At 58.3% G+C, this 25,822-nt stretch overlaps 1 protein-coding gene across 2 annotated transcripts; it reads right to left on the minus strand.

The window, feature by feature from the left end:
• Nucleotides 1–529: 529 nt before the first annotated feature.
• Nucleotides 530–22,946, minus strand: KCNC4 (potassium voltage-gated channel subfamily C member 4). 2 transcript variants are annotated; one of them, XM_040617060.1, is made up of 4 exons: nucleotides 21,537–22,946; nucleotides 15,780–16,716; nucleotides 14,041–14,226; nucleotides 530–1,846 (listed from the first exon to the last, which is right to left on the minus strand). In XM_040617060.1, the coding sequence occupies exons 1-4, from the start codon at nucleotides 22,185–22,187 to the stop codon at nucleotides 1,785–1,787; spliced, it is 1,836 nt and encodes a 611-aa protein (XP_040472994.1). In that variant the 5' UTR covers nucleotides 22,188–22,946; the 3' UTR covers nucleotides 530–1,784. The 2 variants fall into 2 exon arrangements, with proteins under 2 accessions (XP_040472994.1, XP_040472992.1); XM_040617058.1 differs by lacking the exon at nucleotides 530–1,846 and adding an exon at nucleotides 8,011–8,461.
• Nucleotides 22,947–25,822: the final 2,876 nt, after the last annotated feature.

Here is a 25,822-nt window from a genome sequence, read left to right on the forward strand (position 1 = left end):
CTCACGCTGTGCCTTGGGGGGTGCGGAGTGATTAAATCTCTTTGGGAGCCAGCCAGGGGGCACCCCAGCCCCCCAAAGGGTGGGAAATATTAACCCCAGACCCATGAATCAGCTTAGTGCCATCTGCTCGGCTCTGTAGCCAGGCAGCCCAGACAGCCTGGGGAGGGCCAGTCCGTTCACCTCAATGCAGCGTTCACTCTGAAACCTAAGGATGGCACCGCTGTGGCCATAATGCTGATTATTTCAACTTTGATAGTCAGAGCGGGCAGAGCCAACGCGTTTGTCAGCTCTGCAGCGCCTTTCCTTCAACAAACGAATATCGCGTGGATGTTGAAAACAGTCTGCCATGGGCTTTCCAGCGGGCTCTGCTCCAAGCCCTGCAAGAAAGCCAGGAGCTCGGCCACAACATCCAGGCAATGCCGCTGCTGAAGTCACCATCCCTGCTGCCAGGGACATGCAGGGTGGGGACAGGGCTCCGTGGGCACGCAGGGAGCTGGTGGCGAGGAAGGACGGAGGCGGGAGGGGGTACGGGAGCTGACTCAGCTCGTGGATGTCTTTATTCGAACTCTAGTACGGTTGGACAGGTAGAGGCATGCGTACAGGACAGACGGAAATGGGAGTAGTATTGCCTTGATCACAGAGATAAGTAACAGCATTAGAAAGACACTGACCCTTCCAGGCCAGCCAGGTTCACCCCACCTCACTCACCTATTGCACCCCATCCCCATCCCTGCGCCCCAACCGACCCGCTCGTCCCCCCCATCCTCTCGGGGTCTGCACCCCAGGGGAAGCACCCATGGGAGGGGGGCGATGGTGCAGCGACCCACTCACGGCACCTCGATGGAGCCTTCGAAACCCCAGAGGGGGGTCCCCAGCGGCCGTGTGACGATGGAGGGGTTCAGAGCATGGATGGAGCCGCGGGCGACGACGACGTCTCGGTGAGCAGCTGGCAAGTCTCCGGAGGCGGAGGGGCGAGGTGCATCCGAAAGCATGGGCAAGGGGAGGGGGGCAGCCCGGGGGGGCGCTGGGGAGAGGCAGCGTGTACGTGGCAGGGCTGGCAGCAGGCAGGGGAGTGGGGCCGCCCCCAGCACCCTGACCCCCCCCTCCCAGCCCTGCTGCTCTGCAGCACCTCGCGGGGGGGGGACGAGGCTGCCAACCCCCCTGGCCACAAAGCTGGCGGCTGGAGCTTTGGGCTGCTGTGGTGGGCAAGCAAATCTCCTTGGGGAAGAGCATCCCTCAGCCTCAGGGAGAGCATCCCTGGGGAATGCATGTCCCAGCCTTGGGGAGAGCATCCCTGGGCTCTGGGGAGAGCATCCCTCAGCCTCAGGGAGAGCATCTCCCTTGGGGATTGCATCCCTCGGCCTCAGCGAGAGCATCCCTTGGGGGCATGCATGTCCCAGCCTTGGGGAGAGCATCCCTCAGCCTCAGGGAGAGCATTTTCCTTGCAGAATGTATCCCTTGGCCTTGGGGAGAGCCTCCCTGCACTTTGCGGAGAGCATCCCTGGGGGAATGCATCGCTCAGCCTTGGGAAGAGCATCCCTTGGCCCCAGGGAGAGCATCCCTGAGCCTTGGGGAAAGCATCCCTTGGGGAAAGCATCCCTTAGCCTCAGGGACAGCATCCCTCCACCTTGGGGAAAGCATCCCTCGGGGCACACATCCCTCTGCCTCGGGGAAAGCATCCCTCGGGGTACACAACCCTCCACCTAGGAGAAGGCATCCCTCAGGGAGAGCATCCCTCCGGGAAGGCATCCCTCGCCGGGGCACTGCCTGCATCCAGCTGGGGCTCAGGAGAAGGTGACCACCTCACCCTGGGGGTAACTGGAAGAGAGGACATCTTGACAGGTGTCTGCAATTAAAAACACAAGTAATAAACACACCGTTAGACACTGCTTTCATCAGCTATTTGTGGAAAAATAGGAGAGGGAGGGTGAGACTGAGCTTCCAGGGGACGCAGGCTTTGCAGGGTGCAGAAAATAGTGTAAATACAAAGTGAAATGGCCTTCTCCAGAGGGATAAAATGCTGCTATTCCATCAGTAAATCAGGAAAAAATGTTTTAAAAAAGCCTCAGAATGGACCCAGAGATAGAGACTTGGGAAATGACTCTCCAAGAGAAACCAGACATGGAGTCAGGGTGATTTTGAGGGCAAAAATGAAGAGGAGAAGAAAGAAGCCATCCCTGCAGCCCTCTCCTTCCAGAAATCTGCTCTGGACCAAAACTTCCCAGGCCAACCCCAAGCCAGATGTCCCAAAGCCAAGCCTGGTGCATTAATATCCCACAGTGTTTTTTCTTGTCTCTCTCTCCTTCTCATTCGTTATCATTGAATTAATTAACATTGATTGGAGTTCTGAGTCACAGCACCGCCTCTACCCATGTGCCAGGACCTGGCTTCCAGGCGAGGGGCCGTCAGACGGAGAGACGGCACCTGATCCACCCGATAAGCCCTGGAGCTGCCCTTCCCAGCCAGGGATTTTGCTGCAAAACCCAACCTCAGCTCCCAGCCAGGGGTTTGACCCAGCTTCCCCCTCAGCAGACCCAACACCGCTCCAAAAGTGTCTCCTTTTCCCCAAAATAAAGGTCGCATCCTCCATCGAGCATCACTGCGCAGCTTGGGTGAGTAGTGCCCAGACGCGGAGGCTTTTCAAAGCCCCACATCCCAGAAAAACCCTTGGGATTCAAATCCCTAAATCCCAGGGCTTGCAGATGTCCCCACCTCCCGGGCTGCCACGACGGACCAGTTCAGGGGACCCAGCATCATCCCCCAGCAGCAGTTTGGGGACCAGCCCCGGCCACGCACCAAGTGGCTGCTAAAAAATATCACTGCTCCTGGTTCAGTCACTCCTGCAAGCAGCTAAAAGCTCATGGCAGGGCTCGTGGCTTGCTAGAAACATTCCCCACCAGGTCGATTGATTTACCAGGGACACGACTCAGCTTTTAACTCCCATCTCCTCCTCTCCGTTCAAAGCCATTTTGTGCGCTGGCTCAAGACCTGCTGCCCGCATCCCCCCGGGACCTGCCTTGGAAAGCAGCTTCCCAGCCTCGGAAAAAAAATTAGCACGACTAAAAATAAATAACAACAGCCGAGCTTTTTGTGTGGTGGTGGTGGTGGTGGTGTTTAATTGCTGTCCCCCAGACAAAGCCGCCGAGAGAAAACTGCTCGCCTGTCTTGATTTATCATGATCGGCTCGATTGCGCGTGGCTGGCGGGTTCCAGCCCCCCTCCCCCTCGCAGACCCTCCGTGGGACACGGGTCTCTCCTCAGCCCTTTTTTTTTGGGTGCAGATCTGCCACCCGACGACAGCGGGGTGATGCCCCAAGGCGGGAGGCTTGGCACAGCCCGGCCATCAGCCAGCCCCCCAAATCCCCAGGGTTTGCTGCGGTGCTGCGGGGGCCAGCCCCTCCACATTTCCCGGGATGGTGAGTTCACACAGTCCCACTTGCCCCCTCCAAGCACACACCCCCCCCCAGCCCCCTTAAGCGCTGCCTCCAGCTGCTCCAGCACGATGTTTGGGTAGGTCCTACACTAACTCCGCTTTGGTTTGCTGGTATCCTCGCTTTTCTTTTCCCCCTTCTTCTTTTTTCACCTTTTTCTTTTTGTTTGCAGCCAAGAGGCTCACCTCCAGCCAGCATCTCCACCCCCACCCACCCCCCCCACGGCGCCCATCTCCACAGACCATGTAAAGATGGGGGGTTTCATGGCGATGCAGCAAACTCCCGTGCTGCAAGGACCACAGATGCTGCCCTGGGGGGGTGCGCAGCCGCCTCGAGCATCCTCCACACAATCCCCAGAGCTGGTCCCGAGCCTCGCATGGTGCTGCTATCGGGCTGGTTCCCCTCTCACTCTCCAAAGCCAAAGAATTATTTATTTTATTTTATTTTTCACAGCCCGCAGGACGTGTTCCCTGCCCCAGCCTGTCCCACACGAGCATGAGATGCTCCCCAGCAGCTCACAAAACACTTTCTGAGCCTCCATTTACCTTTTCGTGGGGGAACAGCGTAAGGATCGATTGCCCGGGCGGAGGTAATGAAGTAACAGACTGGGAGCGGGGAGGCACCTATTTATAAGCTCAACTGCATCTTATTTTGCATCTGCCTCTGCTCTCCCTGTTCCTCGTCAGCACGGGGAAGGGATGGGGTTGTTATATTATTATTTTTTTTTTATTATTGTCATCAAATTTTTTTATTGTCATCAAATAAGCACTGAGGATTTTTCCTGGCAGTGCTGGGGAAGCCAGAAACAGGCTGCTTCTGGGTAGAGCAATTACTCTCTTGACATTTTAACCTCCTGCCCGGCTGCCTGACAGGCCTTTCTATTTTCTCAGCTCTTTCAGGCATCTCCTGAGAAACAGAGCAGTTGTTGCAACAATAACAATTAATACTTTGCACGCAACCGGGGATGGCAGCGCAGCACTGGACTCCGGGTCTCCCAGGAGGGAAGAAGAAGGCAGAAGCTGCTGCTGGAAGGGGTGAAGTGCCCCCAAATCCCTCCGGATCCAAAGGATGAGGCTGCTCTGCCTTTGCTCCTTGCACAGCTGCTTGCTGCACCGGCTGCAGGTGGTTACAGGGGTCCGATCCGTGTCCCACAGTGCCGCCGGTCTCGGCAGACAGACACACAGACGGAGGGATGCAAGGACTCCAACAGCACCAGGGCAGCCCGATGCTACGCAGCATCCCTGATCCTGTTCCCGCTGTTGAGGATCACGTTGCATCTGCAGCCACGACGGGGAGAGGAGCACGGGGCGCTAAAGCTGCCCTTGGTACCATGCTGGGGGCATCACACTATACATTGCAAGGGGCACGTATGGGTGGTATATGCAGTGCTTTACCCCTGGGTTCCTGCTCAATCACAGCATCCTGCTGGAACAAGGCAGCAGCTCAGTCCCGACACACTCATCCCATCCCATGGGAAACTCTCCTTTCCAGGCTGGGATGCTGGCAGCGAGCTCACTGCCCTGACAGTCGCTACACACCAATTTTGTAATATTTTTTTTAATGCCATTTTAGGACTTGGGCAGAGGCAGCCGGACTCCTATGGATTTATTCAGTTCGTCAAGAATAAATCAAACAACCTTGCTTTCTCTCGCTGCTTTTCGCCTTCGCTGGAACGTGCGCTCCTCGCCAGATCCCTAAACATAGATAAGCGGCTGGGAGGATATTCAGGGGAAGTATCGTATATTCTTGCTCTATTCTTATCCTATTCTCTAGGCAGCCAATTTTGGCCACGGTTTGAGATAAAACCCTGGGCTACAGAGATATTTAGCGGTCTGCTCTTCTGATCCACTACAGGTCCTCTCATAATCCTACCCGGGGAAATAACTCCTGCTAACTCACACACACACACACACCCCTCAACCAACCCAGACCCCACCTAAAAATAACAAGGTGCTGTTTTCCCCCTCCTGCATCCCCCAAATCACTTGTTCAGAAGAAGGCGGGGAGGAAGAGGGAGAAGATGCAATGGGTTTTTCAACAGTTTGGTGCCTCCCACTGAAATCCCTCCGTCTCCCATTCGGGGCTCGGTTGTTTTAGAGGAGCTTTTTGCACATTAGTCATCCCTTCTCCCAAGTTGCATAACGCCACTGCTAAAAATTGCATCGCACCGGCTCCATGTCAGCTCTCATAGTCAACCCGCATCGCTCCGGCGGGGATGAGAATTTGGGGGGGGGGGGGGAGGGGGGTCCACCAAGGGTTTGCCACACCAGGCAACCAGCTCCAGCGGCTGGATGAGCTGCTTTGGGAGCCTGGGGTTGGGAAAAGAGAGGATGGGATCTCTTGGGATCTGTGGCTGCCTCTGCTCCAGGGTTAATCCTCTGCTTTCAAGAGACTCAAACCCCAAAGTTTGAGTCTTTTGATCCGCTGCTTCTGCAAAAGACAGGGCAGCAGAGCTGGTTTTTCATGCCTGGCTCATCCCCAAAGTCAGCGCATGACCTTGGTTAAATCATTTATGATTCAGAGACCACTGAAATCGCAGAGGGTGACCTTCCCTCTCGCACCGGCTGGGGATATTCCAGCTCCTCCTGCCTCGAGAGGAGCCCGCTCCAAGGGGGAGGATGCGCCAAAGGTGCCGCCGTACTCACCCCTTCCCCCAGCTCACAGGGTTTTGGGGCGATTCACAAACCTGCCGAGTTTCCCCGGCCATTCGGTGTGGGAACACGCTTTAATTACAGAAATTCAAGGGATGCAGCCACACCACCAACACACGGTAAACTCAGGTGCTGCCGGCGAGGGGTGAGTCACCACCATAGCACAGGGGTTGGAAACCACCACGGGGCATCCCGAGCAGAGCATGGGTGCAGCTCATCCGAATTTCTCCTCAAATCCAGAGAAATTCCAGCTCCAGCACTAGGTCTGTGCGGTGCTCGGCTCCTGCCATCAAGCCCCAAGATCCAGCTCACGGCACCAAATTTTTTCGCCTCTTTTCTGGGTCCCTTCGACTCTTGCTGCTCTGCTCACGCAGCTGGGGCAGGGGAAGAAAAAAAACAAATTAAAAGGCGAGGGCTTCTTGTGGGCCCCGGGCAGGGCTTGGATGGGGGTTGTTTTGGAGATGTTGTGACTGGCTCCTCCTGGCAGCTCCTTCAACTCAGTGGGGAGGAAAAATATAAGCCAGGTAAGGCATTTAATGCTTCCTCCTCACCTAGTCTCCTCCACTGTGGCAGCAAGGAATTTGGCTGCAAGAGGCTCTCGGTCCTAACCGTGCTCTGCACAGAGGGAAACTGAGGCATGGGAAGCCTGGGGTGGAGCAGGAGAGTCCTGGCTGTGGGATGTGCCAAAATCCAGCCTGGCTCCTTCGGGGTGCAGGGACCAGCCTTGCACCAAGGGGACCCTCACTCCGCATCACCCCCAGAGCACCAGCTCCGGTTTGGCTGTGATGGAGGGGAAGGGCCTGACCCCCAAAAAGCTCTTGGGGCTGTTGTCGGGTTGTTTTTTTAAAACACACCTAAAGCTAAGCTTTGCTCCCCATCCTCCAGCTGGAAGTCCCCAGGCTCCAGCCCCATGGAGGGGGACTTGCTTAGAGTAAGGGAAGGGGGTCGAGAGAGCAGCAGGATGAGCGTGGAGACCGGGGCTGCCCCCCCCAAACCAGCCCCTTACAGCCCCCCCAGACCCAGACACCTCCAGGGGAGGGGACACGCAGAGCCAGGGTGACAGAGCTACAAATGAGCCCCAAGTCAGGGGACCGAAGGTGTTGTTCTAGTTCAAGAAGACACCGAAGATCATTGAAAATCATCCCAAAAAACTAATTAATATACCTGAGCAAAACCCAGCAGCGCAACAGGGAGCGGGCGCCCCACCCTCACCCTCCGCGATGGGCAAGGACCTGGCTCAAACCCAGCTCCCATCCCCAGGGGGATGCTCTGCCCCACCACCCTGCATCCCATCTCAAAAGAGGATTCACACCCCCACCCCCATACATTTAGGCATCATTTTATCTCAAGTCTCTCAGTTCCTCAGCACCCAACAGCTGCAGCAGCTTCCCCAGCCGCTCCAGGGACCCACATCCCTCTCCCCACCACCTCCCACCTCTCCATAGGAGCATCACACCTATATTTTGCCAATCCTTTATCCCAGCCTCCGCATGCTCCCCCCACCCAGCCCGGGGCCCTACAGCCTCCGTGGGACCTCGGGGCTGGTTCCCAAGGCTGCCAAAGCCACCTGCAGCCCCAGGACCACGCCTGAGGTTGGATGGAGAAGCAGACACAAGCAGGGAAGGAGCAAGTGTGATTCAGGCAGAAAAAGGCACAAAACAAGAGGGGAACAGCTGCTGGGCAGGGAATAGAGGTTTATTCATCTGTTGCCTCCAGAAACTTGAGGCTGTTTTTAAAAAAAAAAAAAAAAAAGGCCTAAAATTATATGAACTCAGCCATTTCCAGCACAATGATATATAATTTTATGAGTCAACATGTCCTCCTTGCATTTCCACCACCCTTTAGCCCAAGTGCAAACGGCCCACGGGAAGGAGGGCTCGACACCAGAGGGAATCGCATGGGTTGGCCCAATTTATTTAGGATGAATAAGGTTTCAACAGGGGAGGGGGGAGGGGAGGAGGAAAAAAAGAAGCAACCAACACCTACTTCAGGGATTGTCCCAGACACGTGGACATGAGACAAGTTCAATGGAGACGTGACACGTCCTGCAAACTGGGCAAGGGGAGCAGGGCAGCAGCGCTGGGCTGGCGAGGGTCAGAACCCGCTTCTCGGGGGTGGAGATGTCCCAGCTCAGCCTCCTCTGGGCACGGGCACCGCTCCGGAGACACGGCGTCACGGGGACCGGGGGGGGACAGAGCGACACATACACACACGACACGACAAAGCAGGATCCGGGCGGCGTTTTAGAGGATGGAGGGGACGGGAGAGCAGGGACGCCGCAGAGGACAGGGAGAGCTGCAGCGGGACGTGAGGGGAGCCAAGCCCACCGTGGATCCTGCCACACCATCTATGCTGCTTAGGCTTCGGGATTTTCCATAGCCTTGGTGAAGAAAACGGACAGGTTAGAGCCGAGCAGCCTCCTTCCCAAGGCTCGGAAAGCACAGAGCGCCAGGGAGAGCATCGCCCAGTCCCACACCCCGGTTCAACCCCCTCAAAAAATTCAGGAAGGGCTTCTGGAGGGCAACCAAGCTTCGGCGGATCCTCCAGACCTTCCCCTCCCTACCCCTCGGCTCCCCGTGCAGTCCAGCAGCGCCAGCCAAACCCAGGACCCAGGAATCATCCGATGCTGGGAGACCGAAGCGGTCCTGGGGGCGGTGGGTTTTGTTCCCCAAATTGCTCTGAATGAGGAATGAGTCTGGGGATTTTGTGGGCTGAAGCAAACAGGGAAAAGCAGCAGAATTCAAACAAATATGGGATTTGGAAGGAGTTATTCCCCCAGCTCTGTTTTTCAAGCTGGCTGTCGCAGCAGGCTGCTGCTGACACCTTTCTGTACGGAAAGGAGCAGGTAGACGTGCTCATTATTTTCCACAAGAAATTGCATTAAAGAGCAAATATTTCTATTGCTTTAAGCACAGGAACCCTTCACATTTCCCCAAAGAGCCAGAAATTGCTCCAGCTGTTATTGAAAAGCAACAGCCAGAAAAAAAAAAAAAAGAAAAAAAAATGCTCTCACAGGTCAAAAGCCCCTTTTCTTTCTGGAAAGAAACTAAGTATTTGCACTGAAAATTCCATTTTTAGGTCCAAACAGCAGCCCTGTTCAAAGACGAGACCCAAGATCTGCTCTCTGGATCATCGCACCTTGTGGGGACAGCTCTGCTGCCAAAATATGGAAAATTAAGGATGCTCCCGGCCGCGATGAGCCCAACCTCCCTGCGCTGTGCCATGCTGGCTGCGTCTTCCCCGAGAGCGCCCAGGCAAGCGAATCCAGCCGAGCCGTTCCCTTCCCCGCAAGCACAGCCAGCTCCGAGCAGCAAGCCTGTGTGCGCACACGGCGGCTCCCTGACAGCAGAAAAACAAGGTGATGGATGGCCCCTTCGGCAGTGCCAAGCTTGAAACCGTCCCCGCATCCCTCCCCCCGGGGAGTGAATGGCGCATCTTCGGGTTCTGCTTCGATGCGAAGGCACCAGCGGCGGGTGCTGGCCTGGCCAGGCTGCTCCAGGCTCGGATCGTGGATTAACGCTCCCACCGGAGCGATCACGGCATCACCCCCCACGCACACGCCCCCGAGGAGGATGCTGAGACATGAGCAGCGTCTGGAAAGGGCTCCAGAGCATTACCCATTTAAATCTGATTTTTACCCCCTTTTTATACTTTTTTTTTTTCCCCCCCTCATCATTTCCCAACCGGAGCAGCCGGCAAGGAGGCACCGGAGTCTTCAACCCCTGAGGATGCCCTGCCCCTCCGGCTCCGCAGCAGCGGCAGGGCCAGCGGACAGAGGGCCATCTGCCTAAACCTGTTGCTGACTTCAGCAAAGCTTTTCCAGTTCCCACAGTGGAAGCGAGACCAGAATCAGGCCCCGAAGAGAAGAGCAATTTCCTTATTTACTGTTTGGCACGAATCCACACTTGCAAGGAGGGAAGCGAGCGCAGCCCTGAGCCGGAGTCGGGGCCGGGGGAAGCTGGGGATGTTTCCCACCTACAGCAGCTGATGCGAAAACCTCCGGCTCCCCCCCCAAAATCCCCTCAAAAATCCCCCGGGCTCCCCCTTCAGCAAACCTTGCTCTTTTCCTGGGAGCACTGAGGCTCTTTGAAGGGCTCACGCGCTTCCCTGCCGCCCTGAGCCATGCACATGGGAAGCAACCGTGCCGAGATGCAATCGGTCCCCGAAAGCTTGGGGCTGTCGGTGGCTCCGGCACCCCAACAACATCAGTTTGGCAGGGAGGTGTTATGGGGTCGGGGCTTGCTGGCAGCTGCCTTGGCGATGCGAGGACCCACTGATGCGGCTGAGCACTTTATAGGGATGCTCTTTGCCTTCTTGCTCAGATGACTGAATAGAAAAGGATGCAAATGGGCGTAGGAACAGGGCCAAAATCACACTGCCAGTTTTGATTAAGGCTCAAGCATCACTGTTTGGGGCAGCACTTCATAAAGATGCCTGATTGCCCCAGGGCCCCTCTGCAACAGGACTCCAAGGGCAAACCTGCCCCAAACCCAACACTTAATTTTCTCCATCAATTTATTCCCAAGCCATGCTCACCGGAGCACCTGGGAAGGAGCTCAGCAGTCCGTCCCTCAAGGCCATCACGGTTTTCCACCAAGCTCAGGGCCAGGTGCCACCACGGATTCAGGCTGCAAAGCACCAGAGGGTTGTGATCTGCTAATTGCCACCGGTTAACGGAGCCAGTATTCCAGCAGCTCGCATAGGTGCTAAACCAAGGGCACTGGGATTGCTTTGTAAACGGGTTTGTTGCCAAGGAGCCATATAGAGGCGTCTTATAAAGAGGGTGGTGGGGCAGCGTGTAACCCCCGGGGGCTCTTGGCCAGGCCCTGGCGACGCCGCACTCCCCACATGCAGACGCTCGCGGCGCCCAGGCGCACGTGCAGGCTCGCACAGGCTTGGAGCCGGCAGCAGATGGGGACGGGGTAATGCAAGCAGGCAGCACTGCCCAGGAACGCCTGTGCTTGTTTATAACGGCGGCCTGGCGCTCGTCTGTGTGTCGCACGCACTCACACGCCTGTCCCCGTGCAAACGTGGGCTTGTCCTCGCTTCCCCCCGCCCAGCCAAGGATCACTCCCGTGAGCATCCCCGCCGCTCGATGCCACACCGCCCAAGCCACGTGCTGGTCACGGCCCTGCGCGGATAGCAAGCAGCGGAGTAAAAGGCAGCGGCACGATGCTCTGGGTTCTGGCAACCAAGCCGAACATTGCCGCTTTGCCATGCCGGTGTGCTGTCAAAGGAAGGTGCTGGAAGGTAAATCCCCTTCCCTCCATTTAACCACACGCCCTGTGGCTCCTCTCAAAATCCCACTCTGGTTTCAACCACTACCATTTCCTACACCATCATAGCCAATCTTGCTGGCAGGGGGGCTGTCGGACTCATCCTGCCGCCACATCCCTCCATCCAAGCAAAGGACAGGAGCTCACGTGCCAAGACAGACCCACGCCAGGACACATTTTGGGGAACTGCTGAGCAGGACTTGAGTGCTGAAGGGAGACAAGGGGTCCGAAGCCAGCCCCAGCAGCAAGGCACCAAGGTGACACCACTGGAAGCAGCGATAGGGACAAGAAACACATGCCACGTGCCGATCCACTGCAATCCAGCTCAGACTTCTGCAGGGCCCAGGTCCAAGGGGTGGTGGGCAGGGACTAGCTCTTCTCTTTGAGCTGCCCCAATGAGACCAACCGCTGGAACCGGGCTCCAACCATGATGGATGCCGAGATCTGCAGCATATTCCTGAACCAGCTCCATCTCCTGATTTCCACAGCTTGTACAGACATCAGTACCTGTCCCAGGATCTGACAGATGGCCATCAGCAAGTCGGGCTCAGAACCAAGCTCATCTCAATTTGCAGAGCTGCCAACATCCCAGTACCAGAACAAACAGCCTCAGCAGGAGATAAATCAGGACCGAGGGAAGAGGCAACTCTGTGGCTCCCAATGGCTTTTGGCCGGAGCACAGGAGGCTGCTTTGCCCCTCTGACCATCTCTGGTCACCACTAACCCTGACCACCCTGGAGCATTTCACCAGGGAAGGCATCAGCCCTGACCTCCCAGGACCATCCCACCGGTCCATCCCCAACAGCCCAAGCAGGACGCAGCTATTGCCATTTCCTCTTTCCCCAAATTTTGGTCTTGCACGTCATTCAAGCCCCTCTGGACACCAGATCCACCTTTCTCCAGGTGCAAGACCGTTTCAGCAAGGTGGGGATAAGTGATCCACATACACATCTACTTTTAATTGTGAAAAGCACCCTGATCTTGGAAGAAAGACACCCAAACAAACCAAGAAAGCTCCCCGAAGTGCCCTTCCAAACAGCTGTTGCTGCCACCGTGCAAGGAGAAAAACCTCCTGGTCTCCTGCAACCGAGTCCTGCGATTCGGGAGCCCGGCGAGAGCAGCACTGGGTCCTCAACTCCTGGATCTGCTCTGGTGCTGGCTTCAGCGGGGACTAAGCTCAAATGCTTCAGCTGAAGAGATGCCTGACTTGAGCATCTTGTAAGGATGAAGATCAGCGCTGGCTCTCATCCCTGTCCTTCATCCCATCCAGTTCTGCATCCCCCCCCAGTCGGGAGTGGGACGAGAGCCCCCTCACCTCTCTGCAGTAGCAGGTGTTAAGAAAAGAGACCAACTTCACAGAAAAAGGCACTTCCAGGAAACAAACACGAGGCATTTCAAGCAAGTATTTGTATAGTACCCTTCTGCCTGAAGATGAGCAAAGCTTTTCATTGTTTTCCTCTTTCTGAGGGATGAGGTTGAACAGGAATGGCAGGGGGATTCCTCAGTTTCCCAGGAGGAAGCAACCAAATTGCTTCTACTGATGTGACAGATGTGACTGCCCCCCAAACACCTCCCTATGCCCCAAGCCCATCCAGTCCTCACCATCCCAAGCAGAGCCACAGCAGCAAACCCTGAGGGTCTCCAAAGCAGTGACACCACAAGCCAACAGGTCCCGGCGCACAGCTCAGGGACGTAGCCCATCACCTCTTCTCCTGCCTGGTGCCAGCTCACATGCACTGTTCCCTGTAACTGGCATTCGACAGTACCAGGGAGGTACCATCAGAGGTAGGTCAGCTCTGCAGCTGCATCACCCCACACCACCCCAGGCACACAAGAAAATCCACAGAACTAAAAAAACTGAGCCGCGTCCTGAGAATTATCCCAGCGATCAAGGATGTAGCTGGATTTTGTGGCTCAAGGTAGGTGCTGGATTTAGCCTCCCAGGGGCTGGGGGCTGGGTGCTGGGCACAGGTCACGCTCACTGGTGGAGCGGAGAAGGCTGGAGGACAGCGTGAAGGGACCAGGCTGAAGAGGACTGTTGTTTTGTCATGGGAAGAAGAGGTTTGCGTTTTCCTGACTCATCTCCCCCACAGTTTGCCACAGAAAACCTCAACACTCAGCAAAGCTCCCTTTCCAAACCCAGAGGAGACAGCCTTCCTGGCAGCCCGGTGCTTCTGGCACGGCAGCACTCGACACATCGCAGCTCCCCATGCTCGAACCCACCAAGAGACATCAGAGGGGGAGAGGAAAGGAAAAGCCCGGGGATTTTTTTTCCCTGCCAAAAACCTTCTTGACCACCTTCACTTACCCCCTCACCTCACTCCACCCCGAGATGGGTGGGTGAAGCTGAGGGAGAGGAGCTGGAGGGATGGGAGAAACTGGAGCACGGGGGAGCAGGGGGACAGAGCTGTCCCCAGAAGAGGCAGCGCGGCCAGTGTGGGGTCGCAGCCCCCGGATGGTGGCAACCAGGGAAGGAGAAAACAAAAAGTGTAGAGCTAGCACGGCGAGACGCGGTGGACGGAGATGCAGCAGATGGCGAGGCAGGAAGGCAGGTGGATGCCGGGAGCAGAGACCGATAGCCAGGCAGGCAGATGGAGATGAACCACCCTCTTGGACCAATGCAACCAGCCACCCCACCCGCCCCAGCCCACGGAGCGGCTCACACCTCCAGCACCAGCCATACCTTTCTGGATGCCTCCGTCCGCTGCGCAGGAGAAGTCCCCCGTGGCCAGCAGGAAGCACGTGGAGGATTTCTTGTTCTTCTCCCGGGTGCTGGAGCGCCGCATGGGCCGCTTCTCCTCATCCATCGGTGACAGCGGCTGCTCCTCGTCTGCCAGCACCACGTTGGCCTCACCGTTCTGCTTCGAGTCTGCAAGAAGGTGGCACAGACCCATCAGCAGCTGATAAACCCAGGGGACAAGGGGCTTGGGGTGGCCCCAAGGGTTTGCTTACACCACGCAAGGAAGCAGGAGACCAGATTGCAGATGGTCCAGAGCAACACCTGCAAATTCAGGGACGGATCCCAGCCTGGAGATGCTAACTCAGAGTGACCAGGGAGCAGGACCACGCCAGATTTTAATCCCAAGCAGCAAACAGCAGCTCTTGGTCCTGCTGAGCGTTATCTGCCCTGTGTGAAGCCCAGCAGGGTTCTAGCCAGCGGAAAAACCACCCCTGGTCCTTGAGATCCACCCACCTAATTGGTGCGAATTAGCTCTCCAAAATTCACACTGCTGGGATACTGGCTGCTCAGGGAAGTGCTAATTTATGTCATCTGCCTCGGTGGTTCATTAGCTGGGAGGATGCTCTACCAGGGGAGGGTCTGGATGGGTGCTGGGGTGGAAGGGATGGGGCTGACCTGCCCCTCCAGAGCAGGAGAGCTGCTCTCCCTGCTCGGGATGCACAGGCACGTGGAGAAGGGATATTTATAAAGGAAAACAGCATTTGGAGCTCCCTGTGTCCCCACAGGCAAAGGACCATCACTACAAAACACATGTGGCCAGATGTGCAGCTGCTCGGGGCTGACCTCAGGGAATGCCATGTTGGCTCAGGACCCCATCCCACCACGGTCTCTCCTCTTTCCTGGCTGCTCCAGAGGTGTCGCTGGCAGCGAACCAAGACAAAAAGGGGCCAAGCAGCCTCTGTGGCCAGCAACAATACCACAGCGGGGCTCTGGTGGTCCCCCAAGCTTAGCCCAAGCGATGCTGCCCACCCACAGCCCCCCACAGCTGGGGCCATGCCCTCTCCCCACCTGAAGGAAAGACTGGCCAAACCCCAAACTTCAGCTCAGCGCACGAGACCAAAATATAAACATGCAGGGGCTGATTTTGCTCCTCTGTGAGCACAGAGAAAAAAAAAAAAAAAAAAAAAGAAAAGAAAAAAAAAGGATTTGGAGCAGCGCTGACCTTGCCATGCAGGGACGCTACTAGAAGATGAACGGGGAGGTGGGCCACACCCCGGGGAATATCCATGGATTTATCCATTTTGGTGAAGCTTGCCCTGGTTTATGGTGGGAGGAAGCAAAAGAAAACCTGATCTGAGGGCGTTACCAGGCTAAGATGGGAATGGGGACAAGGGTCTTACCTCTGTCAGCGTGAGGGAGAGGTGGGCGAGGTAGGGACACCGTGAATCACACCGCGGTGACTCCATCTATGCCACCAGGAGAGCAGGGCATGGCCTTTCCCCCCCCCTGCCTAGCGGGGGATCCTGCTCTGCACCATCCTGGTCCACCAACACAGCACCCAACACCTGGACACCCAAGGGTCCCAGTCCCTTCTGCACCAACGTCTCGCCAACCCAAGAGCTGGGGGCCGCATCCTGTGGCAGGGAGGTCCCCAAGGACCCTGGGACACAGGGGGCTAAAAATGCTGCCCTGGGGTCTCCCGGAGGTCTGCCCCTCCCTCTGCCCCACCTCTGGGGTCTCACCTGACCCTTTCCGTTCAGCCGCCCCCTCCTCCACCGCCAACGGGCAAGTGTCGCTCTGGGTGCTGTTACGGGGGGAGTTTTCCTCGGATTTGCAGTAGGTAGGGGAGTCCAGCGGGGCCGGACGGGGTATATGCTTTTTCTTCTTCTTTGGCAGCTTCTGCTTGGCCATGGCCAAGGAATAGTACATCCCAAAGTTATTGACAATGACGGGCACGGGCATGGCGATGGTGAGCACCCCGGCCAACGCGCAGAGAGCCCCCACCACCATGCCTGACCAGGTCTTGGGGTACATGTCGCCGTAGCCCAGGGTCGTCATGGTGACCACAGCCCACCAGAACCCGATGGGGATGTTCTTAAAGTGAGTGTGGTCGCTCCCACGGGGGTCGGACGTCTTGGCTCCAATCCGCTCGGCGTAGTAGATCATAGTGGCGAAAATCAAGACCCCCAAAGCCAGGAAGATGATGAGGAGCAGGAATTCGTTGGTGCTGGCCCGGAGTGTGTGGCCCAGCACCCGGAGACCCACAAAGTGCCGTGTCAGCTTGAAGATCCGGAGGATCCGGACGAAACGGACCACCCGTAGGAAGCCCAGTACGTCCCGGGCAGCTTTGGAGGACAGGCCACTGAGACCTACCTCCAGGTAGAAGGGCAAGATGGCCACAAAGTCAATAATGTTGAGCAGGTTTTTAACGAAGAGAAGCTTATCTGGACAGCAGATGATGCGAACCAGGAACTCGAGGGTGAACCACAGGACGCAGACCCCTTCAATGTAGGTGAGGATGGGCTCCGTCTCCACTTTATGCGTCAGCAGGATCGTCGTGGTGTTGCCAACCACAAGGGTCTCCGTCACGTTGACGTCGATGTTGAAGGCTTCGTGCGTCTCCAGGCAGAAGGTCGTGATGGAGACCAGGATGAAGAAAAGTGAGGCAAAAGCAACTACCTGCAAAAGCAGAAATTACATGGACCGTTAGCTGATTGGGGTCAACCTCCCCTCTTTGGAGGAGAGCAGCAATTTTATGAACCACCACGACAAGAACTTCGGGGCAGCCCAAGACACACTCCTGGTGTCACCTGCCTTTGGTACATTTTTTCTAATCCCTGCTAGTGAACAGCAATAGCAGGGATGGGAGAAGTCCTCATTCAATAAAAACGAACACAACAGACTCAAAACCACCCCAGGAGCTACACTGCTGCCACCTGCTCCTCAAGACCAAGGATGGAGAACGGGGAGGGTTCCCTGGACCTGTCGCGTGAGTTGACAGCAAACCTCAGTGTCTGGGGCCACCAGTCCAGAACCTTTCTTCAAGTGCTACAATAGATGCAGGGGAAGGTGCTGAGCTTCGGCTGCGGCTGGAGATGGGTCAGAAATGACAGTGATGGGGATGAAGGGAGACCTCCAGCAGCCTGGGTTTGGAGCGAGCCTCCGCTGGGAACACACATGAAAAGGGAACTTTGAGAGGACTAAGCCGAAGAGCTTTCCCCCACATTCAGCCTAACCTCCCAGGTGAAATGTTTGAGCCATTCGTGACCTGAGGTTTGGGGTCTGGATGTATCAGAGATGTCCTTCTGCCACTTCCCTGCTCCCTAAGGGTCAGTGGGGGATGAGGTGCCCACGAATGGTCCCAGTACTGGGCGGGCAGGATGAGGAGGAAAGGAGCAAGCAGAGCTCAGGGTGCCTGGACCTGGTGACACTCAGATGCTCCCATTTCTCCCCCTCTGCCCCACCGGTGAGACCTTTGTCCCCTTCCCTGCCGCCTCCTCCCCACGGCACGCTGCCGGGATGCGAGCGAGGAGGGACCGGCTGCACAGGGTGGAAATCGCAGGCTGTGTCAGAAAGAAAACGCTTTGTCCCCCCCCCTCAATCCTGCTCAGCCCTCCTCCCCGGCAGGATGAGCTCATGATGAGTCCATTACCCAGAGCATCTGTTTCCAAGAGCCCCCGAAAAAAAAAAAAAAAAAGCCTCTGAGCAGAAAAGCCCTTCTTCTACCTTTCTCCAGCTCAAGAGCACGGTGGGTTTGGCTTCCTGGGAGCAGACCCTGTGACAGCACCTTTTGCTGCTAACTCATCCCACCCGCACCGAGCAGGATGCGACCTTTTGCTGGCAAACCCACCCGACCGGCTGCGTTCAGCAGGCAGCCGCGCCGTGAGCCTGCTCGAGATGACAGCCCAGGTCCTCGGCTGGAGTGAATCAGCAGCAGAGACAGCCTGAGTCACGCTGGAGAAAAACCCGGCCCTGGACACCAGCGGTAACGTGCCAGCAGCCCTGAGCCTGCCAAGAGCATCCTTGAGGGGTGTCCCCAAGGGCAAACCTGTGTGGGTCCGGCACAGAGAGTGTCAGCTCCCCAAAAGTTAGGTGTGAAGTTTAAGCCAGGCTCTAACTGATGGAGAAACCTCTGGAAGATGATTCTCCCCTCCTAGTGACAGACGCCTGCTGGGAGGGTGGGCTGAGATGCTCCAGACCCCTCAGGTCAGACCACTCTGGACCACACACCACGATGGGGCTCTGCTGCTGGCATTCCCATCAGCCATGCACAGTTCGGGAAGCAAACCCAACCAAAAAAAACAACAACCAACAAGGCCAGTTAACCGGGCAAGTGTGTCTACACGGCGGTGCCATGGCCAAAATAATCCACTTTTCAGCTGAGGGCTGAGCAACATGCCTGAGCTTCCCTGTATGGGGAATCTCAGGGAAACTTGAAGAGTAAAAGCGAAGCCAGAAGAAAAAAAAAATGCCAAGGAAGAGAGTGAGACCCTGCGAACACTCCGACAACGAAGCAGCGCTGCTGCATGAGCCGTGTAGGTGAGATCTGATTTAGCCCCAGGAGCAAAAACAACCTCTAAAAATAGGAGAGCCAAGTTCACAGCCAGTGCCAGCCATCGTCCCCCTCCGAAGTCAATAATGCTGCTCCAGTTTGTGTCAGCTGAAGATCTGACCTGAGATGTCTCACCTCAGCTCTGGCCTCTGCTCCAAGCTCAAGAGTTTTTTCCCAAAACTGTCTTTAAAATAAAAATAACAACCCTACGGATACACCCAATAGCTACCAACACAGCACCAAAAGTCGCAGCGAACAAGTCCTCCAGGACCTGCTGACGATTTGCATGATCTCAGCATGCCCTCAACAGCTCGAGATGGGGGTTCCCAAAAACCGTGACCCTACGGGGGGTCACCAGCCTGGAAGTCCCAATGGAAGTGGGGTCAGGACCCCACAAGTCGGTCTGCAAAGGGAAAAATAATGAGGATCTACAAGTAGGCAGTTTGGAAGTAGAAGGAAAATCCCAACCAGGGCAGTTTCCCATGGGGAGAAAAAAAAGAGTTTTAAACTCCAGCTGGGACAGCAGCTGCACCAGGGACCACATTTTCACCGAGCCTGGACCAGACACGCAGCCAGTGATCCCGTGGGCATCGATGCTACAAGGAAAAAAGGCTAAAAACCAGGGGGGGGGTCTATCCGCACGCGGTTGCCAGCTCAGGAGGTGCTGGGAAGAGACATGTTGGAAGGAGGAAAGATGGAAACAGCCAGGAGCCAACTGAGTCAGGGCCCAAGGGGCTGCTCCGCGGCCGAGGAGGAGCAAGAACCGGAGAAACTCAGCCCTGGAGACCCTTAGTCACGGCTGCCGCAGATCCAGGGAGCGGGGGCACGCACAGGACCTGGGGCCGCTCTCCTTCCCGCTGCTGCCGAGCTCCGGCAAGGCACACCGGGTCAGCTGCTCCGGCGCTTCCCCGGGCCCAACGCTGCGGCCGGCAGCACCCCTTTTGCTCTGAAAAGGGAGGGGGAGACTCCAAAATGGAAAATCCCGCTTCGGCCACCCCAAAATGCCCAGGCGGCACCATGGACATTGCACCTGCAGAGATGCTCCTGGGTCCCGGAGCATCCATCCATGACTCCACACCAGTAAGAGTTCCCCGCATTAACTGGGTGCACGGGGCAGGTTGTGCTCATTTGGCTTGGTTGCGCTGCTTCGTGCCTCAGTTTCCCCTTCTGCCAAAGCAGTTCTCCTAAGCCACTGCAAAACTATACTGATATTTTAGGGTGGAAAATACGACTCAGGAGAGCCCGTGAGCATTAGCACTGGAAAGAGACCATCCCTGTGGCAGTGCTATGTCCAGCGTTTATCTTAGAGCAGTAAGAAGGAAGCAGGGAGCTCCCAGCGCAGACTGGTCCCACTCCAATCCCAGTCAGGGCTCACACCACAGCCATCTCTGCTCCCTCCAGCATACTTCTCCTGCCGATGCAAACGCCCTTCCAAGAGCAGCCCAGCACATGGCAAAAGCAGAACCAAATAACAAGGTGAAAAAAATTGAGTTGAATTACTGTGCTTGGGTTTGGCTTTTATTTTTTATTTTTTATGTGGAGCTTTGCAGAGCATCTCTCGGAGGCGACAAGCCCTCAGAGATGGGCAAAGGACTGGGTACCCCTTTTAAACCGAGTAAAGCTCTTGCTGCCCAGGCATCCTCTGCATGTGCGTGTGTGTGTGTTGCTCTTACGTTAGCTGCAAAAACACCGCCTTGACAAGCTGACCCCCTGCCCCGCGCGCTGCTGGTGGGTGTGAAATGCCTGCAGGATTTCGTACCATTGATGGGTTTTTTTGCACCTCTAAATGTATCCAGGATTCATTTTGATCCCAAATGCCTCCATGTGTGTGTGCGGCAGATTTATAGGCTGGGCGTGATGGGAGATACGCACGCAGGGATGGGACTGGATGGGTATGGGTGGGTGTCTGGGGGGCGGTGGGCAGTGTTTGGGGGATGATCTAGGAGTAGCTGGGAGAGGAGACGCATGTGCAGAATAGTGCCCGTGTCAGGCTGGGAGCCCAGAGATGCGACTGGTTATGGGGGATCCGTCCTGGGAATGTCAGTGCCTGTGGGTAGGGATCGTCTCCATGACCAAGGAGGGTCACGGGTGGACATTGTGCACGTACGTGCTCACGCCTATGTGTACGCGGTGCACCAGCTCCCCAGGGATGTGTGTGGATGAAGGGGGCTGGGGGGGGGGGGGGGGGGGGGGCTGTGCGTTAACGCGGCTGAGTGCCTGCGCTTGCACGTGCTGATGGGCACCGTAGACTGCGTGGGGGCAGCATCGACGCGGTGACAGTGGGGGACAGGGGTGCGGGGACAAGGGCACTTGTGTGGCACAGGGAGAGCTGCTTGCGCAGAAGCGCACAGTGTCCTTTGGGGCTGCCGCTGCTGTAGAAGAGGAGCAGGAGATCCTTGGGGACAACCATGAGGATCCCATTTGCTTCAGGACCTGATCTGGGTGCCAACAGGCACCAGCCCTGTCCCCCCACTCCACACCTGGGCCACTAAACGTGGGTTTTGGCATGGGCACGCACACAACCCAAGAGGAACCCGAACAATCCTGCCTGTTCTAGAGCATCCTGAAACTCCGCCAGGACTCAGCCTGGCCAAGGACAATCCCTCATCCCTGTGTGCCCAGCAGGTGCCCAGGCAGCACCCGAGGGTGCAAAGGAGGCAGGGAGTGGGCCTGTCCCCAGTTTCAGCCCAGTTTCCCCCGATGGGATCTGCTGGGAGGAGACGGGGAGGCGATGGACGGGACTTCCTACAGGACTGGAGATGGGAGAAACTTCCCGTAGGATGGGAGATGGCCGATGTGCCCCATGGTAGGAGGAGGGTGGCTATGGAGGGGAGGGGGCATATAGCCCACTAGGAGAGCTCACCTCTCCCACGGGGATGGGGAGATGAAGACGCAAGCCCAGCACGGCCCCATCCCGCCTCCCCACTGGCACGTTTCGGGAGCTTACCCTTGCTGCCTTGGACGAGTAGGGATCCTCAAAGAGCGCCCACATCCTGGGCTGCCAATTCCGACAGCAGCCACCCCCTCCGGCAGCCCCTGCCGCCCCTGGTGGCCTGTCATCCATGCCCAGGCGCTGAAGGGCCATCTCCCTACCCCCTTCTTCTTCAGGCTCCTCTCCACCAGCCCCTCCACCCGGCTCGGGACTCTCGAAGATGTCCAGGGCCTCTTCGGCATCCCGGTGCTGGCGGTAGGTCATCCAGCAGCACGGCTCCACGTCCGTCTCGTCGATGCCCCAGTAGGTCAGCTCCTCCTCGAAGAGGGGCCCGCAGATGTCCGCGGGGCAGTGCAGCTTGCCCGTACGGTAGTAGTTGAGCACGTAGGAGAAGATCCCAGGGTGACGGTCGAAGAAGAACTCATTGCTTTTACCATCAAAGTCAAAGTTGCTCTGGGCATCGGGGTCAGCCAGCCAGGCCAGGCGGGTGCCCGGCAAAGTCCGTAGGGTGCTTTTGTAGGTCTCATGCCGGGTACCACCTACGTTGATGGTGATCTTGTCCGACTCTTCCCCTTTGCCCATCTCTTCCTTCAGGCATGTTTTGGAGGGTGGTTTGTTCCCAGACTTGCGTCCACGGTAGGAGGAGACACACACCGAGCTGATCATAGATTTCGGTGGATGGGAGATGCACGCTACACGCACCCTTCCTCCGGGCGAGGAGCTGGGGGTCGGCGGAGGCAGGAGAGGGGGGCAGAGATGGGACTGGGGAGGGGAAAAGGGGGGGCTCAGGCTTGGCTCTGGCCTGGGGGGGGAGCAGGCTGGAGCCGAGCCGGGCACCGCTGGCTGCTGGGGGACAGCAGGGGAGGCTGCAACCTCCACCCCCTCCAAAACCACCCACCCCCACCCCCCCGAATAAAACCGCCCTAAACCGGGAGCCAGCCCAGCCCCGCCGGGCAGCAACAAGTGCCCGGAGGAGGGGGCGGCGGGGAGGGCTGGGGGGGCTCCGCCGCGGGGGGATGCGGGCCGGGCTGGGGGGATGCTGCTGCCGGCGCCGAGGCCGGGGGGGCCGAGCCCCGAGCCCCGCAGGGCTGCGTGTGTGCCCGTGTCCCCGGTACCTGCAGCGCCAGCGGGGGGGGCCCCGCCGCCCGCCCCCCCCCCCCCGCGCCGGCAGCGCCGCGCTCCCCCCGACCCCCCGGGCCGCGCTCGGGGAGGGGGCGGCGGTCGGGGGGCGCCTCCCCGGTTCCCGGCCGGGGGGGGATGGGCCCCCTCCGCCTCCCCTCCCGCTCCCCCCCCCCCAGCCGGGCCCTGCCGGCGCCGGGGGGGCTGCGGCGCCGGGGGGGCCCCGCTGCCGCCGGGCCGGGCCGGGGGGGGCCTGTTGCGCCCCGGCAGTTGCCTCCCGGCGCGGGGGAGGCGGCGGGAGCGGCTCCGGGGCTCGGCGGGGGAAGCGCCGCCGCCCGGGGCTTTTATAGGGCTGGGAGCGAGCGGCGGGGTTACGGGAGCCGGCACCGCCCCGCCGGGGGGCCGGGGACCCCCCCCGCCCCAGCGCCCAGCCCCACAGCCCCCCGCCGGCGCCCCCCGCCGCTGCCCTCCCTCCCAACCACGCTCCCGCATCCCCGCATCCCTCCCTCCATCCTCCCATCCTTCCATCCCTCCGGCCCCTCCACCCCATCCCAGCGCCCCCTCCCCCCCCTCCCCGGCCCCCCGCGGCCCCCGGCCCCGGCTCACCTCCCCGAGGGGCAGGTGGGGCTCTCGGGGGGTCGGTGTCAGCGCGGAGTGAACCCCGGACACCCCAGCTCCGCTTCGCGCCGGAGGGGAAATGCAGCCCAGAGCTGCCTGCGGATCTGGAGCCAGCTCTTGGCAGAGGCTCGAGCAGATCCCATCCCTCCCTGGCTCGCGATCCCTCGCTCGCCGAGAGGTCAGGAGAGACCGACCCCGGGAGCGGGGCCGTGGCTGGCGGGGAGCTGGGGGGCCGCAGGCAGGGCTGGCCCTCCTTCCCTCCCCCGACCCTCCCCGAGCATCCCCCGCTCCTGCCTCAGCTTCTGTGTGACAGACGCCCCTTCCCCAGACCTGCACCCGCAGGCACCGAGGCTGGCACTCAGGGTACCAACCCCCCCAGCCCCAGGGGCCCTGTCCCTAAACCCCCCTCCCTGGGGGGCTCTTACCCCCCTCCCGGGGTGCTGGTGATGCTCAGCCCCATCTCCTGGGGCTGGGGAGGAGCTGTGGTGCCCCAGGGGACAAGCCTGTCACCACGGCGAAGACCAGAGGGACCTGGTCCTGCCAGCGCTGTTTACTCCCACGCTGGCGCTGCTGGTGCTGAGGGGGTGCAGGTGGGTGCTTTGGGGTCACAGGCGGGATCCAAGCCCAGCAGAGACCTGTTCTGGGGGGTGAACCCGGGGGGGGTCAGCGCTTGGGTAAAGGCGTCCTTGGTGCAGGGCAAGGGGACAGTGAGTGGGGGATGCTGCCCGCTCCAGCATCCCTCTCTGCAGCTCTCTGGGCTCTGTGGAGCATCCCCACCAGGGCCCCCGGTCCCTTCCTCACCCCCTGCCCAGCTTTGTCCCCTCGGTGACATGCTCACCCCCTTACCAGGGGGTGGGGGTGGGGGTGGCTGGGGCAAACGCTCCACCCAAAAAGCCAGGAGGCATGAGAGCCGCGCTTAAAATCTTACCCCCAAGAAAGCCCTGCTCCAACTGTAACTGCAACTCGACAGCTTCCAGGGCCGGATCCTGAGCGGGTGGAGGCTGGCGTAGCTCCACACCCAAACCACCCGGGGCTGCACCAGCGGGAGAGCCTGGAGCCCGAGGGAAAACCGTGCTGGAAAAATCGAGCCTTGCATCACCAGCCAGGCATCGCAGCTCAGCTCCTCATCATCGGTAATGCGAGTTTGGCCAGGAGGAAGGAATGCTGCGACCTGATGCTAATATTTTATCCGGCGACTTTCATCCCAGGGAGATCTTCGTGCACCCAAGCGCGGCCGTTCCTGGGGTGGGAGGAGGTGGCCAGGCAGACAAATGGGTTGTATCTGGGGAAGGAAGAGATCTTTTAGCCAGCAACACCCGCCCAAAGCTGTCTGCTCTCTAAATATGCCTTCAGATTTTTAATGTCCATGAAAAAAAAAAAAAAAGAAAAAAAAGAAAAAAGAGAAAGAGAGAAAATAGAAAGAGCTTGATGAATAAGGGCCTTTTTGGAGCAAGAGGGAGTCACTTCTGCAGGGACCTCCTGCCAGGCTGAAGGCATCTCAGACAACATCCAAGTGAAGGATGGAATGAAGAGCAGGACCTGGAAGATCTCAAGGAGGATCAGCTCCAACCTGGAAAGCCACAGCACTTGGGTGGGTCCTGAGGATGCAGTAAGGGGTCTCTGGGTTACCCCCTCACAGGTCTCTGCACTGTCTCTGCCCCTGCCCTGGCACAGCACCCTGAGCCCTGCCCATGGCCCAACACATCGGACACGTCCCCAGCTTGGCACACCGAGGCCAACACAATGTGGGATGCTCGGACAGCTGTGTGGCCCAAAGGAGAGGTTGGGGACACGCTGGGATCATGCAACGCCTCCATCCATGGAGGGATGGAAGAGAAAGGCGGGCTGCAGCTCACTTTAGGGAGAAACAATCCTGTTTTGGGGTAGAGATGGACAAGCCAACCTCTTCAGGTGCTTCCAGCTCCAGATTCCAGTAATAAAAAGATACGTTGACCTCAGCAATGCCTAGGTGCTGCACCCAAGGTCTCTGCCCTCTTCCCTTCTGCTTTGGGTGGGACAGGTCCATCCCCAGCTTGTGGGTGGTGGCAGCCACGGCGCCGCAGGGTGCTGATGCCCCAGGCAACCTTCTGGGACGCTGTGTTGGAGGTGGGTCTTCTCCAAGAAGCCGTTGCAAGCCATGGGCAAGGTTCATCACTGCCGGGTGAATCTTTCCGCCACGATTGCTCATCACCAGCTGAGCACGGGTGTTTGGGCTGCGCCGGCTGCACGGACAGAGCCTGCAGCCCCATCCCTCCGAGACCTCCATCTGGAAGAAGAGCTAGCTCATCCCCCGACCCCCACGTGGGGCCTGCACCCCAAATTTCTCCCGAGGCCGCGGGTGGCAGGGTCCCCATGCTGCTGTCACACAGTGCCACCTTGTGGGTCCTGCAACGGAGGCGAGAGCCGAGGCAAGGGAAGGAGCGGGCGGCGGAGGGTGACAGCGAATCTGGCTCCATCCATGTCATCGTTGATGCAATTTGGCTCCGTAAAAGCAATTCGGGAGCGGGAGGAGGCTCGGCTGGAGCGGGGATGGGGATCGTCTGCCTTTGGAACGGCTGGGAGCG

This window comes from Falco naumanni, chromosome 17 (assembly GCF_017639655.2).
Source record: "Falco naumanni isolate bFalNau1 chromosome 17, bFalNau1.pat, whole genome shotgun sequence".
Taxonomy (NCBI): Eukaryota; Metazoa; Chordata; class Aves; order Falconiformes; family Falconidae; genus Falco; species Falco naumanni.